General features: G+C 41.5%; 1 protein-coding gene and 1 non-coding gene across 5 annotated transcripts in view; one reads left to right on the forward strand and one right to left on the reverse strand.

Moving 5' to 3' along the window:
* mark4b (MAP/microtubule affinity-regulating kinase 4b) overlaps positions 1 to 17,510 on the reverse strand; it is a 50,255-nt gene extending 32,745 nt beyond the window's left edge. The window contains exons 1-3 of one of the 4 annotated variants that reach the window (XM_072392078.1): positions 16,463 to 17,510; positions 3,012 to 3,209; positions 2,101 to 2,154 (exon numbers count right to left, since the gene is read on the reverse strand). In XM_072392078.1, the coding sequence (XP_072248179.1) occupies positions 2,101 to 2,154; positions 3,012 to 3,209; positions 16,463 to 16,510 (300 nt within the window). In that variant the 5' untranslated portion in view covers positions 16,511 to 17,510. The remainder of the gene's footprint in view (positions 1 to 2,100; positions 2,155 to 3,011; positions 3,210 to 16,462) is intronic. The other 3 variants (XM_072392075.1, XM_072392076.1, XM_072392077.1) reach the window with 3 other exon arrangements.
* A 6,128-nt stretch (positions 17,511 to 23,638) lies between these two features.
* trnak-uuu (transfer RNA lysine (anticodon UUU)) lies at positions 23,639 to 23,711 on the forward strand. Its single transcript has one exon. It is a non-coding gene; the product is annotated as a tRNA-Lys (tRNA).
* The last annotated feature ends 3,370 nt before the right edge of the window (positions 23,712 to 27,081 follow it).

The following is a 27,081-nucleotide window of genomic DNA, read 5'->3' on the forward strand; positions in this document are numbered from 1 at the left end:
GTTGCAGTATTGATCATGAGGAAGTGAGTGTTTTTCTGCAGTGAAGATAAAGTAAACTTGGGTCAGCAGAGCTGTCGCTGAACAAAGAACCACTTGTACAAACTGTGAGAACAGCGGCCATAACTGTGAGTCTGTCACACAGAGTACATGCAAGGTTAAAGCTGTGGTGGAGAATATCCGTTCACAGCAGCTTGTCCAACTATGCTGTGATACTGCAACTTTAGGCGGACAGATTGAACTTTTGATCATTTCTATACCATCCATCCATTTTCTATACCCAATGTAGGCCCACATGGGAGCTGGAGCCTATCCCAGCTGTCATTGGGGAACACCCTGGACAGCTCACCGGTCCATCACAGGGCCACACAGAGACAAACAACCACGCTCACACTCACTCCTGGGGACAATTTAAGGACACTAGTTAACCTAAAATGCATGTTTTTGGGCGGTGGGAAAAAGCCGGAGTACACGGAGAGAACAACTCCACACAGAAAGGTCCCAGTCGGGAATCGAACCAGTGACTCTCTCACTGTGAGGAGACGATGGTAATCACTTATATACTCATATAACATAACCGATAACAGACAAATGATTGATGATAACAGCTACATCTGTCACAACCCGGCTTTATCCAAATAAAGCTTTTCAAGTGCAACTAAAAGTGCTTTTCAGAACGAAAAATAAACTCATAAACGGGGTTTTGATCAAAATGACTCACTAATTTTATGGGGTAAAATGGTTTTATTAGACTTTTAAGGATATAAAAATACTGCTTTGATATTTCTCTTCCTCTGAAATAAAAGAGGCACCAAACTTATGATAAAATAAATCAACAGGTCACATTAATTTTAGATAATTAAAACATCTGGAAAACAAATGAGGTGCTGGTTGATGCTGTTTGTGGCTCCATGGACAGAAAGAGCAGCAAATGAAGTAAAAGCTCCTTTAAAGAGAACAGTTTGAAGCAGGTTACACCATAAAGGAGCCTGAAAACTGAAGGCTCTGGGAATGTCAGGCCAACCAGCACTGATAGAGAAACTCTGAGATCTTTAAAGGTCACTGAGGCCTTCTTATGTAATATATATCTAACTCTAACAGGAGTCCAAACACACACGAATACACAGACGATGCCAAAGTTTTTACCTCTGAAGATTTCCCTGCATCATCCAATGAAGTTTTAGTGTTTAACACAAATGTTGACAGAGTATGGGATGCTATGGTAGTTATCTAAGCAGCTGTCTGAGTCTTGATAATAAATAAAGGGACAGAAATTAGGAATCTAAGAAACAACGACACACCAGACTCGTAGGCGTCGGGGCAACAGTGGTGCAGACACAAGGTTTTCGACAGCAAGTATTTCCTACAAACAGCAGAGCCACCAAATATCTCTGAGAGGAACTTTCTACTTTCGCTGCTCCTTTCCACGCCTGAGACAATGTGTCTGCTCTGATTTTAGACTGCTCTAAATGAACAGATGAATCACTCACACCTAACCTAACAATGAAGGCCTTAACGTCAGGGAGGCCTTGAATGCAACACATGTAGTTAAAACGTGACCCAAGATGTCACCAGACAGGCATACACTGATAGATGACTCTCCAAGCCCTCACCACAGTTAGTTCCAGTGGACAGCATGAACAAATGATGGTTACATTATCCCGACACAAAGAACAACTCACTGCTTAGCAGCTCTGTGGACTGAACACATGAATGCTTAATACAATGAGTTGGCCAAAGACTTAAATCCCACTCAAAACTTGAAGAACAAGCCTTTAATCAAACAGCGGCGCTGCTGAAAAGAGGCCGCCTCGGCTCTTCCTCAGATGATCCGGTTACAGCTCCACAGAACAACCAAAAGGTCAGAGTTCAGACTTCTACTGTATGCAAGGATCAAGTAAGAGTTATGACCCACAGAATAGCAGCATGTCAACACACAAAGGCGTGGTCAATGACTGCTCCTGATTCAACACGAATCCCAGTAAGTACACTTAGCCTGTGGGTTGGTTACGTCTCTGAATAAAATGATAAACAGCTTGGGCTCAAACTACTTTCTGTTCAAAGCAAACTCTTGAGTTAAATGTCGATGGGATGTGGACTCACCTTCTGTAGGCTGGTTGGGTTGAGCTGTGTTTTATCTATGATCTTTATTGCAACCTGGGAGGCAACGACAGAAAAAGAAGTAAATAAAATAGTTAAAGAGTGAAGAAATTCATTCCTTAAAACAGAACAAGTGTTTTGCACAAGGGCTGATTTTTCAGGTTTATTCACAATGATTTTCTTTATCATCCGATTATGATGATAAAGTGCTAAAAAACAGCAGAAATATCATAAATCAAGATTAAATTAAACAGAAAATCTCCACATTTAAACACTTTTTCCTATTTTTCCTTGAAATCAGACTTTGAACCGCAAAAATCATTAAAAACATCTGCAAATAACATTTTTTTCATTTGCCAAATGCATCAGGCCTCGTATCTATGATGAAGTTCAAAGTTCAAAGCGCTCCGTTTTACAGCGTGCAGAGGACACAGAGGCTACAATCTACTAAATAAACCAAGAAGGCTCCGTAAGAGGCTTAACAACCTGTGGTGACCTGGACACTGACTGCGTAAAGCCACTGCTGTAAACCGCGGATATGTGACCGTCCTCTGCTTTATGTGGGCCGAGCGCAGCCGTCTTCACATGATCACGCTGCACAAAGTTTCCTGAGCCCGGAGATATCGACTCTTCTAATGTAGGTCAGGAGTTTTATGAGAAGAAAGACTTCAGTGTGTTCAAACGCGCAGATATAAACCCCCGCCAAGGACAAACTTGACTGCCTCTCTTCAAAAGGTTGAAGGCCTCGACTCTGCCGCGGGGCTCCGTTTAGCTTCTGACGCCCCCCAAAAGCAGAAGCTTTTACCCCGAGGTTCGGAGGTTCGATACGACTCGTGAACATGTTTTCTGACGAGAATGAACTTTCGCAGTTTCCTGTCACGCAGAAAGACGACTTTAAGGTGCCTTTAACTTACCTCTCTGCCGGTTAATATGTGCCGTGCCAGTTTGACTTTGGCGAAGTTGCCTTTGCCGATGGTTTTCAGCAGCCTGTAGTTGCCGATGTGAGGGTGCTCATCCGAGCACAAGGCGATGGAGTTTCGACATCTGGCCCCAAGGGAGCGGCTCGACCAGCCCGTACCCTTCTCTGAGCGGCTGGCCGACAGGGAGGTATGCTGAGGAGAGCAAGACAGGTAAACCGTTACGTATGACTCAACACTGCTCGTTATTTCTTCCGTACTAAAGCTGATTTAACGAAAACGTATGAAACTCAAAGCCTGGTTTTACCCAAATGAATCACAAGACCCCCGGTTGATGATCCAATTTGTGTTAAACTGTTTTAAAATATACTTATATAATGATTCTTAGAGCCTGAAACTTTGTTCCCATTCTTGTTTTCGGTGCCTTGATAAAAATCAATAATCGCTGGAACGATTACTCAGTTATCTGAGAGAGGAAAAAAGCTCTAAATGTTCATTTTCTGTCTGTATCAGGATCACTGAGAGTTAACACATTCATATAGAACATAAACGGGTGGATAAGACGAACACTCTCCAAATGACGCGCCTCCCTTTTATAATATCAACAGAGCGACCGACAAAAAGCTCGTGACAAAGAATGAGGTTCTGTAGTCATGTGGCGGCAGCCTGGTACCAAACACCCAATGTTGAAAAACAAGCGTAACCAGGTCTATCTCAACTGACCCCTCAAGGTCTGCATTCCTCACATTCATGACTGACTGCGAGGCCACATGTGGCTGGATGACGTTGATGTACCCTGATACGCTGCTGATAGGCACAACAAGCCTTTGGTCTGAAACCAACAACCAGGAGCCGAGCGTCAACTGTTATATAAATCAACGACTCAATGATGGCGTAACTACAAACAGACAAATGGCACTGATTGAATATCTGCCTTTAATTTGTTGTTTCCTCTGTGCAGAAACAGAAACGTCCAACTGAGACAAACCATCCTGAACTGCTCATATGAAGTGGGGATGACGTAAGGAACAAGGAAATTAAAAAGAAACAGGAAGCGATAGAGACTCTTCAGGCCTGTTTACCATGAAAACAGCTAAGTGAACAGTATGAGCTCAGATTTTTGTTATTTAATGCTTTAACAAGCATGGAGAAATGACAGAATAGTGGCAGTTGGTGGGATTTAAGCCAGTTTCTGAGATCTAAGACAGTCGTGTTAATAGTCACGATGAAAATCACCAGAACAAACGAGACTTTCCCCCATTTCCTGGACTTCACTGGTATCTGCGGGACGCATTGGGCCAAAATCATCGCAAAACTTTAAACGCAGTTTTGGTTCATTTGAGAGTTTTAAGAACACATCTCAGGCACCAACGTTCCTCGTTTACTTTGATTTCCGGGTCCGCAGCTTTGCTTTTCTATCGTGGACAGTTGAGTTCAACGGAGGCGCCAACCAATCGGGTCAGCTGACGAATCATGTGACTGATGTCACGACTCATTGTGGCTAAAACTCCAAGCATCTGACGCCATGAAGCATAAAACCATCGGGTCCTGAGGCGCTCAACGCCAAATTACAAGACATTTTAAAACTGGGCAGGCATTATTTTTATTGGACTAAATCCGCCAAAATAAAAGTCTAAACGTTTAAGAGTGAGAATTCAACAGAAGTTTATCAATGTCAACACATTAAACTTTGTAGACTTTATGATACAGAAGGAAACTATATGGCTGGTGAGTTGCATTAAAAAGGAAATATACACGTTAGAAATGAGAAATCTGAGAAAAGAACATGCAATAAATCACCTGGGCCTTTTATATACAGATGGTATATACTAAAATACACATATGGCTCATTTTCACAAGGCTCCAATTATGTGTAAAGCAAATAACAACCTACGACCTGACCAAATTATTTAAGAAAAGACAGGCTGAGAGTGGTGCGTTTAACGGTGGAACAGACTGATCGATGAACTCAAATAATGTTCCAGCATAATTCAATTCAAAAAGTGGTTAAAAATTGTGTTTTTTCCCAGTTTTATTAATGAGGAAGGTGATGACCTGGTGTTCGCACCACTTATCTTCTTCATGGATCCCTTGCATCGCTGTATGTACGTTTCTATGAGTATATGTGCAAATATATGCAAATATAGGATAGAAGTTTAGGATACCCCGACCAACGGATTATGTGGGTATAGAAAATGGATGGATGGAAGTTTAGGATATCAACAGGAAGAAAAACAAAATAAAATAAAGCTCCTTAGTTATTAACTGCAGATGAGTGTTGGGATTTATTTAGCTTCTGCTTCTTCCAACTCCCTTTTTGAACGTGTTACTTTGTTTTTCCTTATGTGCTACGTCGTTTAATTCATTCTATATTCATGTTAACATGTTTAAAGTGAATAAATTGTGTTTAAAATAACTAAGTAAATATTGCTGTCAAACTGAGGTTTTAGATGAACTTACGATGCTTTAAGATAAAAACCGTAATGAGCACACAGTTCATCAGATTACCTTTCCTCTCCCCATCCTCCACATTTATCCGCCTCATCCTGCGTCGACTCCCCCTCCCACCCGTTCATTTGATGACTAAGACAAAGTCTGATTGGCCGTCAGCACCTTCCGAGCCTTTCCCAGCATCCTCTGGGGCTCAAGGGGACTGAATCACTCCTCCTTTCGAACAGCTCTCCCTTCACACGTCCTCACCATGATTTTAGGTATAAATAATTATTTTAAATAATAGAAAGCAGAACATTTCATTGCACTTTAAATACAAGAATTATTATGTTAATAAACAAATAAGTGCTTTGGCTTCCTGAAAATGTTCATGCCAACCCAATTCACATGTATCAGTACGTCAGAAAAGGGTCAAAATCGGCCTAATTTTTGCTATTTCATTGATCTCTATGAACTTGATCACATGCGTGAGTTTACAGATGAAATCCTGTGAACAATAAAGCTATAAAGTAACCACCTCTGCAGCCTTTAAACATTCAAGGAAAGTCTTAGAGGATTTATTGAGGAGCATTTGCAGAACTATAGACACTCGGCAGCTGTGTTCCTCGTCTACATTATTCAGCCACCTTCATTTTCACCTCCTCCTCACCCTTCCCCCATTAATTCCCCCCTTCCTCTCTCTCCCCTGGCTCATCCCATCCCCCAGACAAATCAATTTTCCTCCCTTCCCTCTATTCTCCTTCCCCTGCCTGGGCACACCCTCTCTTTTGTCTCCCACTGCCATCTTCATTTTCAGCAAACTCATATATTTGAGCTCCAAGTCTGCCCTCCATCACACTGATCCCATTGCAGCAGTCTATTGATTCACCCATTCCTGCTGATTACTATGCAGTTTCATTCAAAAGAAGGTGTGTGTGGCTGAGAAAGATGCGATGGGGTCTCTAATTCTAGCGGATCGGAGCAGCAGAGGTATTTGAGTGGGTAGATGTGAGGTCAAAGCCCCTCCTCCCATCATTATAGATGTAATGTCACATTTGGAATAGAGGGTGGATGGTTAGGTGTGCGCAGTCAAGCTACGATGCCCCACATCTTTACTCGCTCTGCTGTTCTTAAACCTGTAAACTGTTGGAGGGGTCACACCAGGTTAAATCCATACAAAGTTGCACTGATTTCAAAATCAAATCAGCGTTAAAAGCTCAGCATCTGAACCGACTCTCCCCAAAGTCAGCACTTCTGTGCCATATTTCAAGCTATTAGGAGGTGTTGGGAGTGCGTTTACTTTGATAAACAACCAGCATGAACAAAGTTTTTGGGTGAATCATTTTACAATAATAAAGATGCAGGCTGTAGATTTAAACTTTATATCATTGACAGATGGCCTGGAGGTGGAAACAGTTAAAGAAAGAAATTAACATTAAAACAGTCAGAGTTTTGTTGTAAGACGTTTAGAAGGAATTGAACTTCCTTGTGGCCAGCCGTGGAAAAGGTTTTGAATGTTTTTAACATGTTTATTATGAGAATAAACCATAACAAATACATAATTTTGCTCCCATCTTCAATTTAAACAAAATCCAATGATGCACACCAGAGACATGGTGTAAACATCCTCTCTACAAGAACAAAAAGGTGGTAACGAATCGTAGAAATATATGTGGCGCAACTGTGGAATGTTGGTTTGCATGTCTGGCATGAATAGCTTTTCTACAGCACAGCAACTATCTTCCATCTGTGCTGGTCTGTGTGGGCGTAGGCTGAATAAAATGCATATGAATGGAAACTCTCATATCTAGTCGAGACAGCTCTTGTGTTGTGAATGTGCGCCTAGTTCGATTTAACAGGAGTCTGCTGATCTTTCATGATTCAGATTCACTAAAACCAGAGCAGGGTTACCCCCTTTTTCCAGTGTTAATGTCGGTAACGTCGCCTTTTCTAGTGCGGGGCTCGTGAATGACATCCCATGCGAGCCAAAGTTGAAAGCAATCGTCATTTTCTGAGCTTCATAGTTCTAAATTGAGCTGGAGGGAAAGTCAAAGTGTGACGAACACAAAACGTGTTTCCAAACAATGAACCACGCCCTGAGAGAGGGACGTAATGCAGCTCTGAGTGCGTGTGTTGGTGGGACGGTGCTGAGTAAAGACAGGATGCGTGACGTTGGTGCCCAACAGAGGAATGGTGTAATCTTCAGCTATCCTGAACCTCTGCGAACACACACTCTGACACATGGTGCCAAGCCAGTTTCTCTTCCTCTGCAGATGCAGACTAGTGTGTCATTGACCCTGACACAAACTTCCTCCATTATCCACGACGACAGACTCTCATCATCAAAAAGACATTAAAAAAAAAGGTATGTACACATCAGCTCGAATCTGTCCTGTTTCCTACACTCTGATATTTGCACCGTTCTTACAGACAAACAAAGAGAAAAAGAACTCTGTAAAGCAAGGTTTGGTGATTGTGAAAAAGTGGTGACTGTCGTCCAACTGGGGGAGGTCACTGGATTAGATTTCTCATCAACATGTCCAGACACAGTTGTCAAAGCACATTCGAAGGCCAATTTTTCTGTGTAAAGACTTCAGTTCATGAGTAAACACTCAAAAAGGAACAAAGATGGCGCACAGAGGGCTTACACCTGTCATTTTAGGGAACTGTGCACCAACTAATCCCAAATCACTGACAACAATATTATAATGTTGCATCTATCACATCTGTGGGGGCAGCCGAAGACACACCAGACAACCAGAGTTTGACCTTCCTGATTGATCTCTGCCGTCAAAGACTAAAAAAGCCGTAAACATATCTTTTCTATATTGAATATATCCAATATATGTCAGTCGTTTACTTCTGTAAAGACTTCTCAGATCTCAACCATCCATCAGGAGTGTGAGACAAGAGCAAAGGGAAGTTGCAAGAGCTTAACTTGCGTCGCTTCCTGTCCTGGACGGAGAGATGTCACAGCGATGACAGCAGACGTGTCACATGTCGCGCTGCAATGCTGGGCGAGCATTTCCTGGCAGGCCCCACGAGAAAACAAAAAACTCACATCGTTTAGAGCATAAACTCATTCAGAAGTGATGTCAAAGCAACAGATTTTTCACCAAAATATCCTCACTTAATACGTTAAACTAAAGGATTGGGCTGCAAACGTTGACCTCTGAGGCTAATGACTTGGATCTCTTACACATTCAGGATTGACCACTGGGGATCCACGGTGACACGGGCTGATAAAAGACGGTTTAAATAGTTTTGTAGGAGCCACTTATTGCTCGTTTGTCAGGTGGAATTAGCGGGATTCACCACAGGTCGATACGATACAGATGCAGCCATGGGGCCATATAATCATACTTAGGTGGCTGTTGCACCCTTGCACTGATATTTTCATATGAGCCAGTGGTTATAAATCAGCAGGGTAATAAGTCCAGAGCCTGGACTAACTGGTCAGAGCTCTTTTGGGCAGCATGAGAAGAACGCACTCTATACGGGGAAGGTGGTCATAATGTTATGGCTGAAAAACGTAAGCAAAACACAGTATCATGCAGCTCCACTATGGTTGATTTTGCTCACACATCCGAAAAGCGGAAGAGGTGCACACTTATCTAATCCCACGCCTTCTCCGTGAGTCATCGGTTATTTTTCTTATCATATCAGTCAACTGTGCAGAATGTATACGTGATAAATATACAACTTTACATCCACACATCACAGCCAAGAACCTCCGGTTTAGTTCGTTACAGTCCAGAATCTAAATAAACGGAGACACTCCCTCTTCTTCATACTTCTTCTTGAGCTGCTTTAAGTTTGGACGCTGCTTCAACTCCACACACAGAAGCACAAAAAAGCTTTTCCTGGTCTTACGGCGCATTAACAAACGAACTTCTAACTTCGTTCTTTTACAGTAAACAACACTGAATATATTTGCAGTTTGCAAAATTCACTCGATCTGCAAATGATCCACATAACATTGTAAATGGACCCAACAGAAGAATAAAAAGTAAATGTAATATACTTTCGCAGCTAGTGCCCCGGACCTAAAGTATAAATTTGAAAGCTTTGTGTTCTTCCAGTACTTGAAGAGACTTCAGGCTGCACTGCTGACATGATAAACACGTCCGATTGTTGTGTCACCAGCACAGTGTTTACTTCCCTTTGTTGGAATAGCGTGACGAACACTTGAAGGTTGCGTTATTTGGATAAAGCCTTTTTTGGGGGGAATAAATGGCAATGAAAAGCTTTTAAAGAACTGACTTTCTTTTAGCGTGGGGGTGCAAATGACACCGTGAGTCATAAGCAGTGCTCCCAAAGCCAAATCTGAAGCAAAATAAGTGTTGGAAATGGAGCAACACAGTAGTGCATCTTCCCCTGTGACTTCTGAAGCTGCTTCTGCTTTTTATGAGAGAAAATGTGACCACCACTAAAAGCAACTCAGCAGCCGACAGACATTCTTTGGCTTCTGCCACTCACTGAAATTCCTACCAATAACCATTAGTCAAACCAGTTTGGCTGCACAGTTTCTCTCTGACATGGACTGCATGCACTGCATTTGTCCCAAAGGCAGGAGGAATTTTGTTTTTACTGGAAGTGCAATTTTAACATTCTGGCCCATTGATCAAGTCAAAAGTCTCTCTCGTCTCGGCCGGTTAAAGACAAGTTATTAAGGATTAAATCTGCTGCACAGATGGAAGAACATCCCTTTTAAAAAGGTATACTCAGGTAGAAAACAGCAAAGAAAAATCACACAAATAAATGCTCCTTTGGCTGGGTCCATTAGTCATTATGCTAAAATACCTTGGATGGGTTTCAAGAAGAGACGAACCATCTGGGTTTTCATTGGCTCGGTTGGCGAACAGGGTGACTAAGATCCAACTATTACTGCCAACTTGAGCCAGACAGCTCCAACGAGAAGAGGACGACTTCCCAGCAGGGGGGGTTAAAGGCAGCCTCCCTCATCCAGCCTGGCATTATCAGGCTCCAGTATGCAAAATGCAACTGGATTCCTCAGTGTCAGGACACTGCATGGCTGCATTTCTGCTCGCCTCTGGACTTCTGCCACATTACTCAGTGTATCGTTCCCCACATGGCTGTAATGATCCGAGTAGGCTGAGTAAGGGTCAGATTTATTCTGTTTGGATCAACAAGTGCTGAGTCACTCCTCGGCTAGACCGCCGCTTCAGTCTCTACATGCACGGATTTTTCTCTCCCTGTGATTGTATGTCTCAAATTCTGTTTGTTTATACGGTGCAAATTCACAACAAAAGCCATCTCAAGGCTCTCAGTTTCATGCAAAAGTCACTCACAACTTTCTTTTATAAATGTAAACTAAACTGGAAACGACCACAACAACGTGGGCTGTGTTTTCCTCCCACAAATAAGAGCTAAAATTTCATTTAAGAGCATTACCTTTTCTGTGAAAACTTTTCTGCGTTTGTAAAGCTTTGTGATAAAGTTTCAGCACTGATCATTATCAATGAAAACTTTACGGAATGGCTTCGAAAACTAGAGCTAAAGCTGTTTAAAGTATTTGTTTTTTAATAAACTACCAACTCTGCTTATAAAAAAACCCAATAAGCACGAACAGACACATCAAGTACTGTGAAAATAACATCCTGAGAGCCTCTGTGTTTCTGCTGAACACGATTAAATTACAAGCTCCTGGTTTTCAGCAGCTAATGGACACAAGCAGTGGGCTGCAACATTTCCTCTGCCTGACAATATCCACGGCAAACACCGTCTGATGTGTTGAGAACCACAATAATTGTCCACATTGTCCCTGTGCTACAGGAAGTTAAAAGAAGCTGATGCATAAAAAAAAAGGAGTAAATAACATTGGGTTGATGATCAGACCAGAAAAGGAGATGAGCTTCGTACAGAAACCGACATGAGTTTCACACATGCTAAGAGGAAGCACTGATATTATATCTGCACGGGTGAAACTACTCCAGCTCAGGCCTGAGGAGAGGCACCGAGGACAATAAGCCGACACCAGAGAGCCGGAGAAGAGGGCGGTTCAGTACACAATGACCACAACGGACCGACTGTGTGCTCCAACCGTGAGCATCTGAGAGTCTTTTATGCTGGTTCGTTTTTGTAATTGTGAATCTGAACGTGTCATTCTCACATGGTAGCTCGATCTGCAGAAAACGCCACCTGTTCAGCAGTCGTTGACCAACCTCTTAGCTAGAATTACCCAACGGGCAGGCAGGTAGACAACACGTGTTAACAAAGAGCGACGACAGTTAAATTTGGATTTTGTGCCGGTGACCGTAAGTGTAAAGAAGAAGAGGATCACTTTGTGGCAGCGTTCACAGCCAAGGATCTATTAACCTATTCTATCATAGAAAACTGTGAGTTTCAGAGACTTATTTGACTGCTTGTATTCATGTGTGGCAACTTACTGCAAATACAAGACATTTAGAGGCATCAAACTGTTAAAAATTGAGTCATAATCAAATCATGAGAGCCGGAAAGATGTGGGAAGTCAAAAGATATGCCAGAAAAGGAACACAAGTCACTTCACGACAGTCACCATTTTAAATCAAACATCCTCTGGTGGCTGAATCTGAATGAAAAGAAAAGAGCCACATCAGCGGTTTCTCAAACTTCATCCACAGGAAGAAGATGCGATTTGGAAAAACAGGGTCCAAAAACAACAGACAGAAAGAAGCACGGCGCTTGGTAATATCAATCTAAGAGGGGAAGCAGATCCTGAAAATGATCCTGGAAAACCTCCCACTGATATGCTCTTGAGCAACACATTTACAGGAAGGCCTGGTAAGCTTCTCAGCTCTTTTCCTGATGCTGCCCAGCTCTACATTTCTCAGCTGAATCACCTCCACTAACTATTACACCTAAATGCGTGAGCTCTGACTCGTTCCTTTTCACTTCATGGTTAAACAGGACGAACAGACATAAACTCAATCACCTCTTCAGGGATTTATACCAGACATCTGCGTGGAACTGTCCCACTTCTCTGACCTTTGGGCTACCATTGCACTCTTGACACACATTTCAGTTACACATCAGCATGGCGTTGCGACAAATATAGGTTATCTAATAGCAGCCTGCCTGCCTTTGTACCGATCATGTATGGTTCAGTTGGCCTCAGCAGGCCAGATGATTAAAAGCCTGGAGCTCTCCATGTCTGTATCTGGTGCTTTTCTGGGTGAAACGAATGCCAGCGAGGGCATCAGACCTCATGCCAGCTTTTGGGGAACATGCCAGGACAACAGCTTCATGAATCTTTCTGTTGTCCAGGGAACACAAAAGCCCTGCTCTGCCCTGCAGCCGCGAACAGTAAGGCAGACATGTTGGCCTTTTTAGAAAGAACACACAGCTGTGCATGTGCCCACAAGCACTCACCCACACCCACTACATGACTTCGCTATAGGACTTCCTTTTCTCCCTCACACTTGCACAGAACCTCATACCTACTCCAAAGCTCAATCGTTTGCCCATTTCCACAGTTTAACAAAAACAAAAACCTATTTCTTACACGTTTAAGGACGTCTACCATTAGGTTTTAACTGAACTCTACACTGGACAAAGTGCCTTAACATGAAAGGTTTTCTTCACGTTGGTCCTCTAAGAACAATTATTGGTAGTTATTAAGGAGAAAAAAACACAGAAAAAGGAAAGTTGCATATAAGCAGGTTTGGCTCATCAGGTAAGGTCCTCTGCATTTGGAGACAAAACAGAGGGAAAAAACCCAGGAAGAGAGGAGAAGTTCATTTAATTATTTTTGCAATGAAACAAGAGTTAAAGATGAGGACTAGGAAGCACCAGGACTGATACGGCTATAATTACGTTCTCATGATGGTAAGAGTCCATCAGAGCGATGATTGAGATTCTTTTAAGCCCCAACCATGATTGTTTTCCAACAATACCCAAGTAGTTTTGATGTCTAACCCTTGTTGTCCACTAATCCCTTTTCCATACCAACTTCATCCAAATCAGGGTCACACGGGGGGGGGGGGGGGGGGGGGGGGTCCTGGAGCCTATCCGGGTGTCTCCACTCCAGCACGGGACCCTAACAAAGTGCTTTAAGCCAACTGGAAAGTGACATGTGTTACTTTCGGTAAAGACCCGTCAAATCTTTTCAACAAAACACTTCAAAGTGACGTTTGCTCTGATGTGAAAATGCTTATTTGATATATTTGATACCTCTGGTAAGGGGGCAACTTTGGATGATGTCCTTTTTGGTCATATTTAAGGGCATGAACAAACAACAAGTCCTCATGGCAGTGCTTAAAAACAGCAGGCCGCTTTCTGCACATTACATGCTGTTTATATGCATTTTAAAACATGGTCGGGCTACAGTATGGTGGAGGGTCTCCTCCTATAAACTACATACCATAATACCACTGTTAAAAAGTTTAGGTTAGGGTGAAAGTACAGGGCAGGACGTCACATCCTTGAACTAGGGAGCATGAAATGACATGCAAAAGTACAAGAAATTGTTCTAAGAACACGCCAAATGGGTTGGCATGCGACAGCTATGTCTTTCTGTAAGATGAGCTTGTTGCTAGTGCAACAGAAGAAAAAAAAAGCTATAAACAACAGGCCACAGACACGTCAATACCTTAATCCTGGAGCCGGACAGATGTTGCATTTTCCCAACTTTTTTTTATAAAAACGATGGAGGGTGAGACTTGAACAACAGGGTAGCGCTGGCGGAGGGAACAGAGAGTACAAGTATGCAAATTGGGGACCCGGGTGTGAAAATGCTGGCTGTCATGTCATGAGAGCTGTGACTGAATAATAACTCAATGCGGTGATAACGATCTCAGAAGATGACAAAGCCGCAGGAGGGTGAATATCACAGGCCGAGTTGTGCAATGGTGTTCTTGATAAGGTTGAGCAACTTAGAGCTAGACTCACTTTCTGAGTTAGATATCAAAATAAAACACATGCAACAACTATGCAGAAACAGTCATACATCCCATCTATTTACTCAGCCTTTCCTCGGAGCTTACTACTATAGCTTTTATGTTTTATGACAGACTAAACCAGACTACGAGCTTAACATGGGAGAAGTTTTATCATAAAGTGCATTTTCAAACTGATCACCGTGTGGAATTGTTCTTAGACGGCTCTGAAAGTATCAGCACCTATTTCCCCTTTAGATGAGGTAACACCTCCAGTTTGAAAGCAGCAGCCAGTTGTAAGTGTACTGAGAGCAAATGACTGTGCATGTGAGCGTTTGTTAAAATAGATAAAGACGGGTGAGGAAGGGTGGGGGAAGGAGGAGGAATAATGGAGAGGTGGGGATACGGAGGACCCCCTTTGTTGCCATGGTTTCTGCTGCATAGCTTCCAGATAAAATGTTTATTTCCTGCACCGTCTTAATAAAAAAAATGTCCTTTCGTAACAGCTTTCATGTAAAAAATGTTCCAGCGGGGGGAGAAAACATGTGTTTACATGGCTGGTAACAAAAAATGTCATTTAAATTGTCCTATTGGTGAAGATCATCAGAAAACTGACTTTTCCAGCTCTCAATCATGAGAAAATATGATAAAGATTAAATTACATCAGGCACTTAGAATGTTTAAGATGCTCTGTTACTATTCTTGTAGCTATGAAATGTGGTTAAAGGGTCCAAGAGTGGCTCATGCACGTCCAAAAGCTCCATTTATTACTTGTTATTGGTAAAGTAGGCTCCAGCTAAATATAACCATAATTGTTTTAGGTATAACTTTGGGTGTGGCTTGAGAAAAAGTCTTCAAACTAGCCACAACAGGGTACTGTACATGCCAAAATACCCGTCCATTCTGCTTCCCACTAAGGGCTACAGGCAATAAACACCTAAGTGCAACAATCCAGGAGTCAGAGGCAAAGTTAGAGAAGGCAGGCTAATAGGAGGTGGAGCTCCTTCCCATGAATGGCTTTCATCTACTGTCCCTGATGTTCAAGATTTACATTAAAGTGTCACACAGGGATCTCAATCCTTTGGTTCAAACATTGCACAAAGTCACTGCAGCAAAAGGACAACGTGAACACAAAGAAAAACAGTTACAGGAGGATAAATTATCCAAATAGAATGAGAAATTATGTTTACAACATCTAAAACAGCAGCAGACACACAATGACCGAGGCAGTGATGACATACCCTTAAAATAACCTTTACACTCCATAGGGAAGTATTGTGTATTTAGTCAGCTGCTGGCTGGTGATTTCTAAGGAAGTAGCTCATTGTTAGAGCCTCACAATCAAAGGGACAGAGGGATATTTTAGGCTGCTAAGGTTGGCGTAAGCTAGGTGTCCTTGAGATAAAGGCGGGGAGGCTTTCTACAGCTGCACCTCTGATGTCAGTCTGCTGTGAGAGGACAGAGATGTTCATGTTACATCAAGCAACAAAGCAAAAAAAAAAGTCTGTCCAGTCTACCAAAAGCACAGATGCTGCCACAGAAAACAGCAGCAGGACAAACCTGGCTAGCCTGACACAGCAGATTTCGTTAAAGCAGAAGGACAGATCAGATGGTGGAACAGGCAGGCAAAGGAGGTGTGGATGATGACAGCAAGGTGATTAAGGAGGGATGGAGATGAGGCATGGTGCCCACGGTGCTTTGGGTGTGGAATGGCTGGGTGGCCTTGCATTGGATGCATTAATTATTGATCAGCTGGGTGAAGACAAACATGCTAAATTAATTCTCCAGTAGAAGAAGAGGGTGGAAGGTGAGAGTGTAGGTTTTCTGGGGGGTAACTTATTGATTAGAAATTTCCATCGTGCTTCAGTGGGTAATCGGTATAACAAATGAGCCTGTACCCAATCATCTGTCTCCCATTTCAGTCTCCATCCTCTCCTCTCAAGGCTATTCAAAAGCAACCTGTCCCAAATGAGTTGGGGGGGTGGATTAGCGCGTTTTGCTTGATTGCAGCTGCTCTGTGCACATGGCAGACCAATCTCAGGGCCTGATGGTTGAGGGTGAACACCATAAAGGCTAATTGTAGCCTAAACCTGCGACAGAAAGGTGACAAACAAGCCCCGTGTGTTTTAATTTACTTACATGGTCCGGATTCCTCTCTTTCCCAGGCAGTGCCGTGCGTAAAGACATTTTCGTCCCTGAGTGTGGGTCGCCGTCGAGGAAATAAATAAAACTGGGCAAAGGGGTTGTGTTCGACTGATTTAAAAAAAAAAAGAGAGGAAAAAAGAAAAGCCTGGCTCTTAGTCCCACCAGGCTCAGTGTGTGAAGGTAAAAGCAGCTAACCTTCTCAAACAATCCTCATTGTCACAGTTCCTGAACGCAGCACAGATCACAGTGATCCAGCTTAGATTTGACGCGTTGAAAACAAATTGGTTAGCTACAACCACCTCATGTCTGTCTGTTTTTGTTGTTGTTACTCCAACTAACAGCTCAGACTCTGAAACCCCAACTTAGCTTTTCACTTTCCCCTCAATCCCTCCCGGGCGCTACCGTCTCATTTCAGTTGGCGCTGGATGGATCGTTAAAACTGGAAATCCTCACCGGCTATCACCGGTTTACTTGCTGCTGTATCATCTTCAGGTGAAAAAGACAAGAAAACAAAAACATTGAGGTAAATATGTAGCGCTATAAGAGGAAAACACAGTGGGCTCTGTGTCCCCCCGACCACCAGGAGAAGGGGGAGTTTCTGTTTTCCTGTTAGCTAGCTAATGGGACATTTTCGGATAACAAAAGTCAAACCGGCCGCTCCCATAAAGGAAGAGTCACTTTAAAGAGAACCAGGAAAAAGCTGAGCCAGCATTTCTGGTTGCCGAGGGACAGACACGGCCTCAGAAAATAAATCAATGACCAACTGCAGTTGTATTAAAGAAAGCGGCGGATGTGCCGCCTCCCAGCCAGACTCCGGTTCTTCTTCTTAGTCCAGTCCGCCTTTAGCTCCTCGCGTTCGGTCTGGTAGCAAGCGGTGTCGCGGTGAATGAGAAGTCGCCGGCGTCGGAACTCGAAAACGTCCTCCTTCCCGTTCTAGACACATAGCACTTGTTTTCTTAGTCAAAGACGACAAAAAACGGGTCTCCCCCCTCTCCACCTCCCGAGAAACACGGTGACAAGAGAAAGAGGGAGGGACGTCAGCGGCGAGGACGTCTGTGACCGCGCGTGCACATACACACACACACTCACACACGCGCGCGCGCCTCTCTGTTCAGTCATGCTGTCTTCAGGTACTCAGCACAAAATCAGTTATCCGAGTGCCAAAACCGGCGCTGGAGGATTAAAGCCTCGTTTACCTCAATGATTTGTTTATTATCTAAATTTCACCACTAAATTATATTGTTCTAATAATTTTTCACTTGAATTGTATTTCCTAGAAAACAACACAGTCTTCAGGACACAATTCAAATTAATTCAGGAATAGTTTATGATTTCCTAAAGCAAAACTATGTTGCTGCAGCATAAATTGTTACGCTAAAATGAGCTATTGTTACAGATATATAATAAAAAATAAAATAAAATATTTAAAAAATCAGCTGACAACATTTAGAAAGTTTACCAGAGAGAGTTGGGGTTGAAATTTTCAGACATACCATGAATGAATTTGGGAAAGGCAAAAAAGCTGATGAGTTGGCAGGTAACGCAGATGAACTCTCCCTGTAAACAACATGTACAGAAACTCACAGCCAATAGTTTATTTAATGTGTAGAGACGCTCCTTTGCAGTCCAGGATTGCATCATCTGTTGTTAACAAACACTGAAATCCTCCGCCTTTACTGTTATCACTCTGTCTGAAGTCTCTGTCCGTCGATACAGTCCAAAAGCTGAGTAGTGAGGTGTTGGAGTTGTTTCTGCAGTGATTACTCTTTAGAAAAATAATGTTTCCTTCCTGATATTCCTGCTGCATCCTCGTCAGGGCTCCAAGCACATTAATTTTATCCGTCAGCGATCTCACATTTCCCATGACAGTCAAGGGAAGAAATTATTTAAACTTCTTCCTCTTTTCTCTCCATTCTGTTCGTGCTCTGCTTTCTTGACATCTTCTCATCAACTCATCTGGATTTAGAGTCTTATTCCAGGCATTACATGAGCTTTAGAAAGACCCATCAATGCCCACATCCGTGGTCAGTAAACAGATCCAACCTTTCATCTATGTCTTTTCTTGTGTAATTGGTATTTTTGACAGGAATTGATCCAAGCTACTGACCATCAACAGGTTTAACTCTTACAAAGTTACAGATTTTGTGTTAAACAAGACCCCATATTTCCAACAGTATCAGAAGATCATCAACCAACCCTTCCCCCATGTCTTTAAAAGCACAATTACTCCATTCATAAGGAGGTGCAGTGGTGTGTGAGGCAGAGAGACATTTATGGTATCAGACATTAGTTGGGGCCTCCAACAAGGAAGTATGCTGCTTTCTCATCTGTGTTTGTAGGCTCAGGATTACAATTAATGAACACTCATTGACAGTTTAAAAGGACTATTGTTGTTAACATTCACAATGAAGTATAGCATTGTTTACCCCACATTGCAACCTGCTTGTTACTTATTATCATTATTCATTAAAAAAGAAGCAAATGGCCTACAAAAAAGTAGGATTTACATAGTACTGTGAAAAAGTCTTGAGCAACTCCTCACCTCTTTATACATTCCCAAGAAAGGAGGAAATAGGTGCAGTGATTTATTGAAACATGTGCAAACATGAATGTAAATACAGTATTTAAGACCAAAACAGAGTTAGTAAAGTTCTTTAAAGTGAATATCTGGTCTGAGCTCCTTTATTCTCCATCACAGCCTGAACCCTCTGAGTCGAGCTTTCTGTCATTTCTTTGAGTAGTCTTCAGGAATAGTTCTCCAGGCTTCTTGAAGGACATCCCAAAGCTCTTCTTTGGATGTCGGCTGCCTTTTGTTCCGTTCTCTGTCAGATGATCCCACACTGCTTCAATAATGTTGAGGTCCGGGCTCTGGGGTGGATTCATCCCTCCATAAGACCTGTTGCCACTGATTTTCAGTCCACTTCTTGTGTCATTTGGCATAGCTCAGCCTTTTCTCCCTGTTTCCCTTCCTTAAGAATGGCTTCTTGACAGCCACCCTTCCATGGAGACCATTTCTGATGAGGCTTGGGCCAACAGTAGATGGATCAGCTGAAGGTCCAGATGCATCTCTCAGGTCCTGTCAGGTCACAGCTGGATTTTTTCCTCTTTCTTAAGGACATCACTTTCAGATCCTGTTCATCTGCTGTAGATAGTTTTTTAGGCCTGACACTTCTTCTTTTGTCCTCCACTTTCCTCTTTCCTCAAATGTTTTAAGGACACACTGCACACCATGCTGAGATATGCCAAGTTTTCAGCTAATAGCTCTTTGGAATCACCTTGTTGCTGCAGAAATCCTATTTTCTGTCTGTCAAACTGTGTTTTCTTTGCTGTTTTTCAGAGATTAAACTAAAGAAATGGGAACAAATTATGTGTCTTTGTGACAGGCTGCTAGTAACAAAGTGCCTAAAGATACAATTTAAAATAGTTTCTTTTCCAAGTTGTCTGTTATGTGTCGACACAACACTGGTTCATCCCTTGAGTTAGGAGCCTTTTTTATACTTGAATGATTCATCGGTCAATATTAAATGATCAGGTACAAGGACTGGACTGAAAATGAGTGAAAAAGCAGCAAATGTTCAAAGAAAAGCTTTGAAAGACCTTCAGAAAGCTGGAGAACTATTATTCACTATTAACCACTTTAAAAGATAACAAGAAAGTCTGGCTGCTTGGAAGGAAAATATAAAGTAATTAGGACTGGATCAGGACTTTTGAGCGCTATCTGCTTTGCTTCAGTGTGTGTTTAAGCACACCAGCACATCTACAAGAGGAGGCTGAGCTCAGAACTGCTTGTAACAAATAAATAAACAAATAAATAGATTAAGCTTAAAAACAAGCTCTCTAAAACCTGATTTGAAATCCTCTTGAATTGCACAAAACCAGAGGGAAACAGTTTTTATCATTTTGAATTTACGCATTATGAAGTTCTACCGTGCAGCGTAATGGGAACCCAGAACTACAATCTGTTTATTGTGCAATCTACCCCACCTATAAAGCTAAGAAACACAGTTGTTCCTGCATCATATTCACATATTACTAGTTTAAAAGACACCCTTCTTTCCCACAAAAGTGGCTTTGCATTGCACTGCAGCACAACTTCTATTACTTTTTTATGAGCTTTACATCTTTTATGGTTGGAACGTAATACTTTGTCAAATCCTTTCTGTCTTTATGCTTATTAAGACGCATCCTGGTGTTTCCATCTCTGAATAATCCGGAACATCCACAATCTAAACACCTTGCAAATAATTAGCCTGCACATCTTCCTGCTTCTGCCTCTTTCTCTGAATGTTTCGGCGCTTGTTTATTTGCGCATATTTGATGTCGAGTGTGAAGTTGTTTCAACAGTGAAACTGAGCTGTGGGATCAATTTTCAGCGAGCTTCTCCACAAATAAGAAGCTAAAGAAAGTTTTGGAAGAAGAAATATGCAGAAGTCTGAGAGAACTGAACTGAAATTCAATGATTGAATATAAAAATATACATTTTCATGTAAATTCCGGATCTAATGAAGTTAGTCGAGGATCAGAAGAAAGAAATCCTTTCAGCCAAATATTGGTTTAGGACGTCTGAAGCTTCATAGCAGCATAAATCTTGATTTCTGGGGTTTTGTTTTCTTCAAAGTCCAAGGAGTCTTTACATGGCTGAAGTACAAGGTGGTAAACACAAGTCTTACCTGGACCGATCTGGACCTGTTGGAGCGAACCCAGGGCCTCATCCTTCCCTTGCAGTCTTATTTCCAAGTTATGACCGAGACCCTCAGTGACCTGAATCCCCGCAGACTGATACCAGCAGATTTACTGTCATCAGACAGAGAAAGGCATCTACCAGCAGAGCAGAGTGCTGCTGTTGGAACAGCAGGAGGATCGATGCTGTAAAGATCAAGCAGAGCAGCGGTCCATATTTCCACAGACTGCAGAGCCTGTACTGAACACAGTGAACAAAGAGTGCATCAGCATCGATAGCATCTCAGTTTAGTCAGCTGTGTGCAAACCAATTAGAGCCAAAAAAATACTGGATGTGGAACTGTCAATACATCTAATGGGCTATGGAAAAGTAAAGGTGGTGGTGGGTGAGTCTGTCTCTGTTGTTCTCTACATTTGGGGGTGACGTGTGCATGTAACAGCTAGTGATTTGTGCCGCTTCTGAGCACGTCAGCAGGAATCGATCCAAACATGGACCAGGCTGACCCAGAAAGAATCAACGCATAAACAAGTATGTGTTTATGATCCTCATTGAGATTTAACATTTTGATGACATGTTAGCGGGTTAAATAAAACAAAAACCCTCAAAACAGCCCTCTGAGCAGGCGAGGAACAGAAAAACTTGCTTTCCAACATGTTCACTCTCAAAGAAGAGTCCAAATAAATACCGTAAGCACACAAAAAGATGTGTAGCTTTAAAAAAACTTAACTTAATCTCTGCTGCAAAGCATCATCACTCCATCACTTAAAAAAAAAGCAACTCAAGCTTTTGGTAAAATTTCACCAATTAAATAAAAAAAAGTCAGAAAAGCCTCATCAGTTATCTTAAAGCACATTTATCCTAATTTTCCTTTACAAACCCTGGATTTAAAGTCATTCAGAATGGTTACTTCTCCCCCAAAAGGTGAGGTGAAGAACAGTGATCCTTTGTTAGAAACAGAGACATCTTCCTCACTGAGAAGCTGTAAAAGTTGACAAAACAAAAATCACTTTAGCTGGTTGTAATGGCCGCCGTCTCTGCCAATCTCCCACACTTCCTCCAACAATGCCCTGAACTGTAATCTGGGAAAGGATTACAGCCAGCCTGACCTACTGTACAGCTCTATGTCTCCAGCCAGGCAGCTAAATGTGCACGTTGACGTCATTCATGGGATTTAAGCATAAACTTTAAATAAAAATGGTAAAAAGTGTCAGGTAATACTTTCAAAGCAGTGATCTTTCTTACTAAATGACCAGCTTTAGGTGGTGAAACAGCTGGTTTTGTCTGCAAAATGTAAGAGACAGCTGACTTGATCGAACCAATGAAGACATGTTTGGAAATCTTCGGCTGCAAAGTTCGAGGTGGAAACAAACGACTGCACACCAGAAAGTTGCAGCCCCGAAAGAAATGATCAGAATAGAAGACTTTCAGGGAGAAGTTAAAGATTATCCTCCACAAAAGTCAGCCAAAGATACAAAATTAGCTTTTAAACTCAACCACAATTCTGAGGTGAAGTTACTGAGCTGAACCCCAGATATTATAAGAGTTTAGCTCCATCTGTTGGTGCAGAGCTGACAGTGTTGCTGTAGTAAACACGTGGCTGTTATTGAAGGGAAGAACCAGGCAGCGTAAAGCCAACTTTAAGAGGAACAAGTCAGTCTGGTAACATACTGCGGTGTACTAGTTTACTGCATCTTTAAAGCAAAACTGTCGCCAAATATGTACAGGACTTGATAACTTTTTGTTTCTACATCTAAATCCAAATAATATTCAATTAGCGTTATCTTACTGGATGAAGCTTAATGACAGAACTTCATGAACAGCCTGCAGCAGCCTCACTTACAGGCTGTGATTAACAGGCTTGTCATTTTGTTTTCTTCGAGGCAGAATTCTCTGCAAAGATTTTTACAGATCACAAGTCTTTGGACTAAATATCTCTGGAGTTTATTCAACAGAAAATGGTACTGTAAGTCAGTCTTTGTTATAAGCAGTAGTGGTAGGGATAAAAATGGATTCTCTTATGTTAAACTGACGTTTGGAGTTTTATAATCAGGCCAATAATGATTTCCAGATTAAAGAAGAAGACGTCTCCAAAATGTGTGTGTGAGACTAAATGATCAGATGAGTCGTACAATAAGGGGAAACTATGTTATTATAAACCCATTCATTGTGAACAAGTCAGGTGTTGACACCTGCAGAACCCTCCATAACATGAGTCTCCGAGTTCCCTCTCTGCTCCTCTGTGTAAAAAATCTAAATCAAACAACTCAGGTATGATTAAAGTGCACATTTCAGTCCACCAGGTAGAAATTACAACTCTTTTTATACACAGTCCCCCTCATTTCAGGGCTCCGTCATGTTTGGGACAGAGTAACGGTGGGTACATTAAAGCAGGATGTTTGGGATCATCATCTCGTTGCAGGATGAAGCTCAATCCAATGAGTTTGGAGGCATTTACTGTAATTTTCCATCATCGATATGGACAAAAAAGAGCCTGGGTAGCTCAGTCGGTAGAGCATCAGACTTTTAATCTGAGGGTCCAGGGTTCAAGTCCCTGTTCAGGTGATTCATCTTTAATATCCTCTACATGATGTTACTATGTTGTCACTGATGCACGTTGAAGATTGTGTTATATTCTACATAGAGTTAAAATTTGTGTTTAGATGGCTGTATTGAATTGTCTTAATTGACGACTGGATGGTAAGATTGCTGCCTTTGAATCATGACCCAGGAAGGTTTCCCTAGGCAAGACCCCCTTACGCTACCTACTGTACATCTACCTGGGATATGAGCAGCGTGCGATTTGTGAAAAAAACAGAGGGGGGGTAATTTTGAGAAACATTTTATTCAGAAAAATTACCACACAACAGTGTGAAAACATGAAAACTGTTGATTCTTGTGTAGATAAACCTTATGCTAGATAACGTAGGCGGTCGGCCTGTTTTGAACGTGAAGTTAACCGCTGCATTTGCAGAAATATTTTCTCAGAATATTTGTCAAAAATTTAAATTGGTCAAATAGAAATAAAATTTTAATTCTTTCACGATATCAGTTCAACAGAAAACATGAAATACCACAATGTGCTGTCAAGATGTTTTTTTTAAATTTTTTTAATGATTAATCTGATAGACTATAGGTTAGGATAAGAAAACACTATATATTTGTTGTATATATATTTGTTGTTTGTGTATATTATTTGTGTATATGTATTTGTCCTGTAAAATATGATGCTCTGGATTCCTTAAATTTTTTCTCCATTTGATTTAAGCTTTTGTTTTGGCGCGGATGACGCAGACAGGAAGTTGGAAGTTGTGAAACGCAAGAAAATCCGGTTGGTTTTCAAAGTAAAACTGCTTTCTGCGAGCGCGATCAAAGTGAACACGGAAGTTTTGTATTTGGCTGGTAATAATTACGATGTAATTGTGAAAATACTTTGGGTGGGGGGTTAAATTTAGTTCCACCCAGGATAAAAATAATTCAGCAGAGGGTAGGACGTGTAAACTAATTTTTTAAATTTTTTTTTTTTTTTGGGGGGGGGGGGGGCAAAACGCACCCTGTACATATGCATATATATATTGTAAAATCTAGAAGAAAATTTGTATTATTATATTAATATAAAATATAGTCCAACTCAGCTTATTTTTGACCCAAGACTATTGGTCTTATTTCAAATAAATTCAGGATTTTTCAAACAGTCCAGATGAAGGAGTTTCTACATCGGAAAAGCAGCTTCAGACTTCAGACTTTACGCTGATGATGAACTCTTTCAGTCTTCGAGGCCGTATTGGTGTGTGTGTGTGTTTGAAAATGAGTTAAATCTGAGGTTTTTTGAGCTCGTGTTTGGTTAAATGATTTAAACAAATGTTGTGTCCACAGTGGACCAGCTGGGACAAATGTGAGTGTCACGGTCCAACGTGCCTTCCATGATAGCACTGAAAGAAATAAGAGCAGTTTCTAATATTTGGGGGTTTCTTCTGTTAAAAAAACTCCACACCAGTCGGCTGCTGTTCAGGGTGAGGTTAACAAAACTATAAATCAGTGAAATCATTCAGTTTAAACTAAGGCTTTTTTTGTAGGTGAACACACTCCACACACCTCATCCTCTCCTCATCAGTGGGTTTCCTCTCATAAACTTCTAACTTCAGCTCTGTTTTAAACCAAGATTCACTTTTGTGTTTCAGGTCATTGTTTTGTTATGTGAGTTCCTTCTTATTAGATTCAGTTCACACGCAGATGTCCAAACATTTCTTCTTTGCAGCTTTTCATCCTTTCTTTTTGGAGAACAGTTCTTTCTCCTCGCTGCTCTGTAATGCACATCATTGTTGTTCAGCGTTCTCCTGATGACCGATTCATGAATATTAACATGGTGTGAGAGGTTTTTAGCTGCTTAGAATACAAAATGTGCTCCTTTATATCATGGCAGACTGCTAAACAACAGCTACTGAAGTGTTTAAATTGACCCCTTCTGTTCACAGTCTGGCTGAGGGTTTTGCAGCCTGTTCTAGATGAGCCCCGACTTTCTATGAGCTCCCCAAAATCCCATCCATTTGTCCAATGACACAGTTCAAACTCATTGGGTTATTTCTTTAAAGAATGACGAAGTGTAACAACAGGGTGTCTTCTTCCTGCTGTTAGGAGGAGTTGTGTGTCAGATCTGATGTTTTAGATCATATCTGTGCAGAAACTGAAGTGTTCACACACTTCTGAAAATAGTTTTATTAAACAGTTTTATTCTTTCTCATTTCCTGTTAGAAACTAAAGTAACCACAATTTATCTGTAAAAACACTTTTGTCACTGGCTTCATGTTAAAGTTTGTCAAAGAGAGTTTTCTGAAAATTTCTGAGAATTTTTGGCAATGCATTATGGGATATCTTGCTCCGGTTAGTGACTATCAGATGCTCACTACATTTCGCGGTGAATTGTGGGATACATTGAGTGCACTATATAGTGAGCATCAAAAATCCCTAAACATTCGGACACCACTACAAAATGGTGTGGCCACTATAAAGTTGTTAGGGAATGATTTCGGACACAGCCACTGTTCTCAGAGCAGAATGAGCTGTGCTGCAGCGGCGCGCGTAGATGACGTCATCCCATTAGACGCGTGTGAAGAAAGCCCTCCATAAACCCCCCCGATAGCCCCCAATAACAACAACATAGCAGCTCTAACTTAACAGTGTAATAGTACGTGTTCATTCATTAATTCGTCTTAAAGTATTGGTGCAATAAAGACAGATAATGCCTTATTTAGAGGCTGTATTGTCAGTGCCCTGTTCTCTCCCGTTAAATGGATATACTCAGGGCTCCCAAGTCTCTCAAGTGAGACGCACGCATTTCAACAAGTTCTCACGCTCACAGGCCACACATGGTATTTCACACGCTGAAAAAAAGTATAATATAAACTATGGCAACGGCAGGAAACAAGCACGTCTCCCATGAATCTGAACAGATCAACACCAACAACAACACTAATAATAATAATAATAATATAAGTAATGAAAGACCTGTCAGACCTGTGATTTGTTTTCTTTAGGACTCCGTTGAGTTTTCTGGTTGTATGCCACGTGCTAATATTTTCAGTCATAACGAATGGTAATGTTGAATGTTCTTATGTTACAAAAAAATATTGAAGATTTACCGTAAATGTTGCAAAGATGTTTCCACGAGTTGTAAATGTAATTGTTCACATGACGACCTTAATTCTTACTGCGCCATTTTTGGACGCCATGTTCAAGGTTGATGAGTGTACATTTTCTGCTCAGGCTATGTGTATATATACATATATATGTATATATATATATATTTATGTGCGTGTGTGCATGCATATGAGTGTAGGTCGCTTTGGATAAAAGTGTCTGTTAAATGCATAATCATAAAAAGATAGGTGTACCAGTACCTGTGGCAGCCATAGTACCTGATACAGGTTCATCTTGG

The sequence above is a fragment of the Leuresthes tenuis genome, unplaced genomic scaffold (genome assembly GCF_036924035.1).
Source record: "Leuresthes tenuis unplaced genomic scaffold, fLeuTen1.0.hap1 SCAF_9, whole genome shotgun sequence".
Classification (NCBI taxonomy): domain Eukaryota; kingdom Metazoa; phylum Chordata; class Actinopteri; order Atheriniformes; family Atherinopsidae; genus Leuresthes; species Leuresthes tenuis.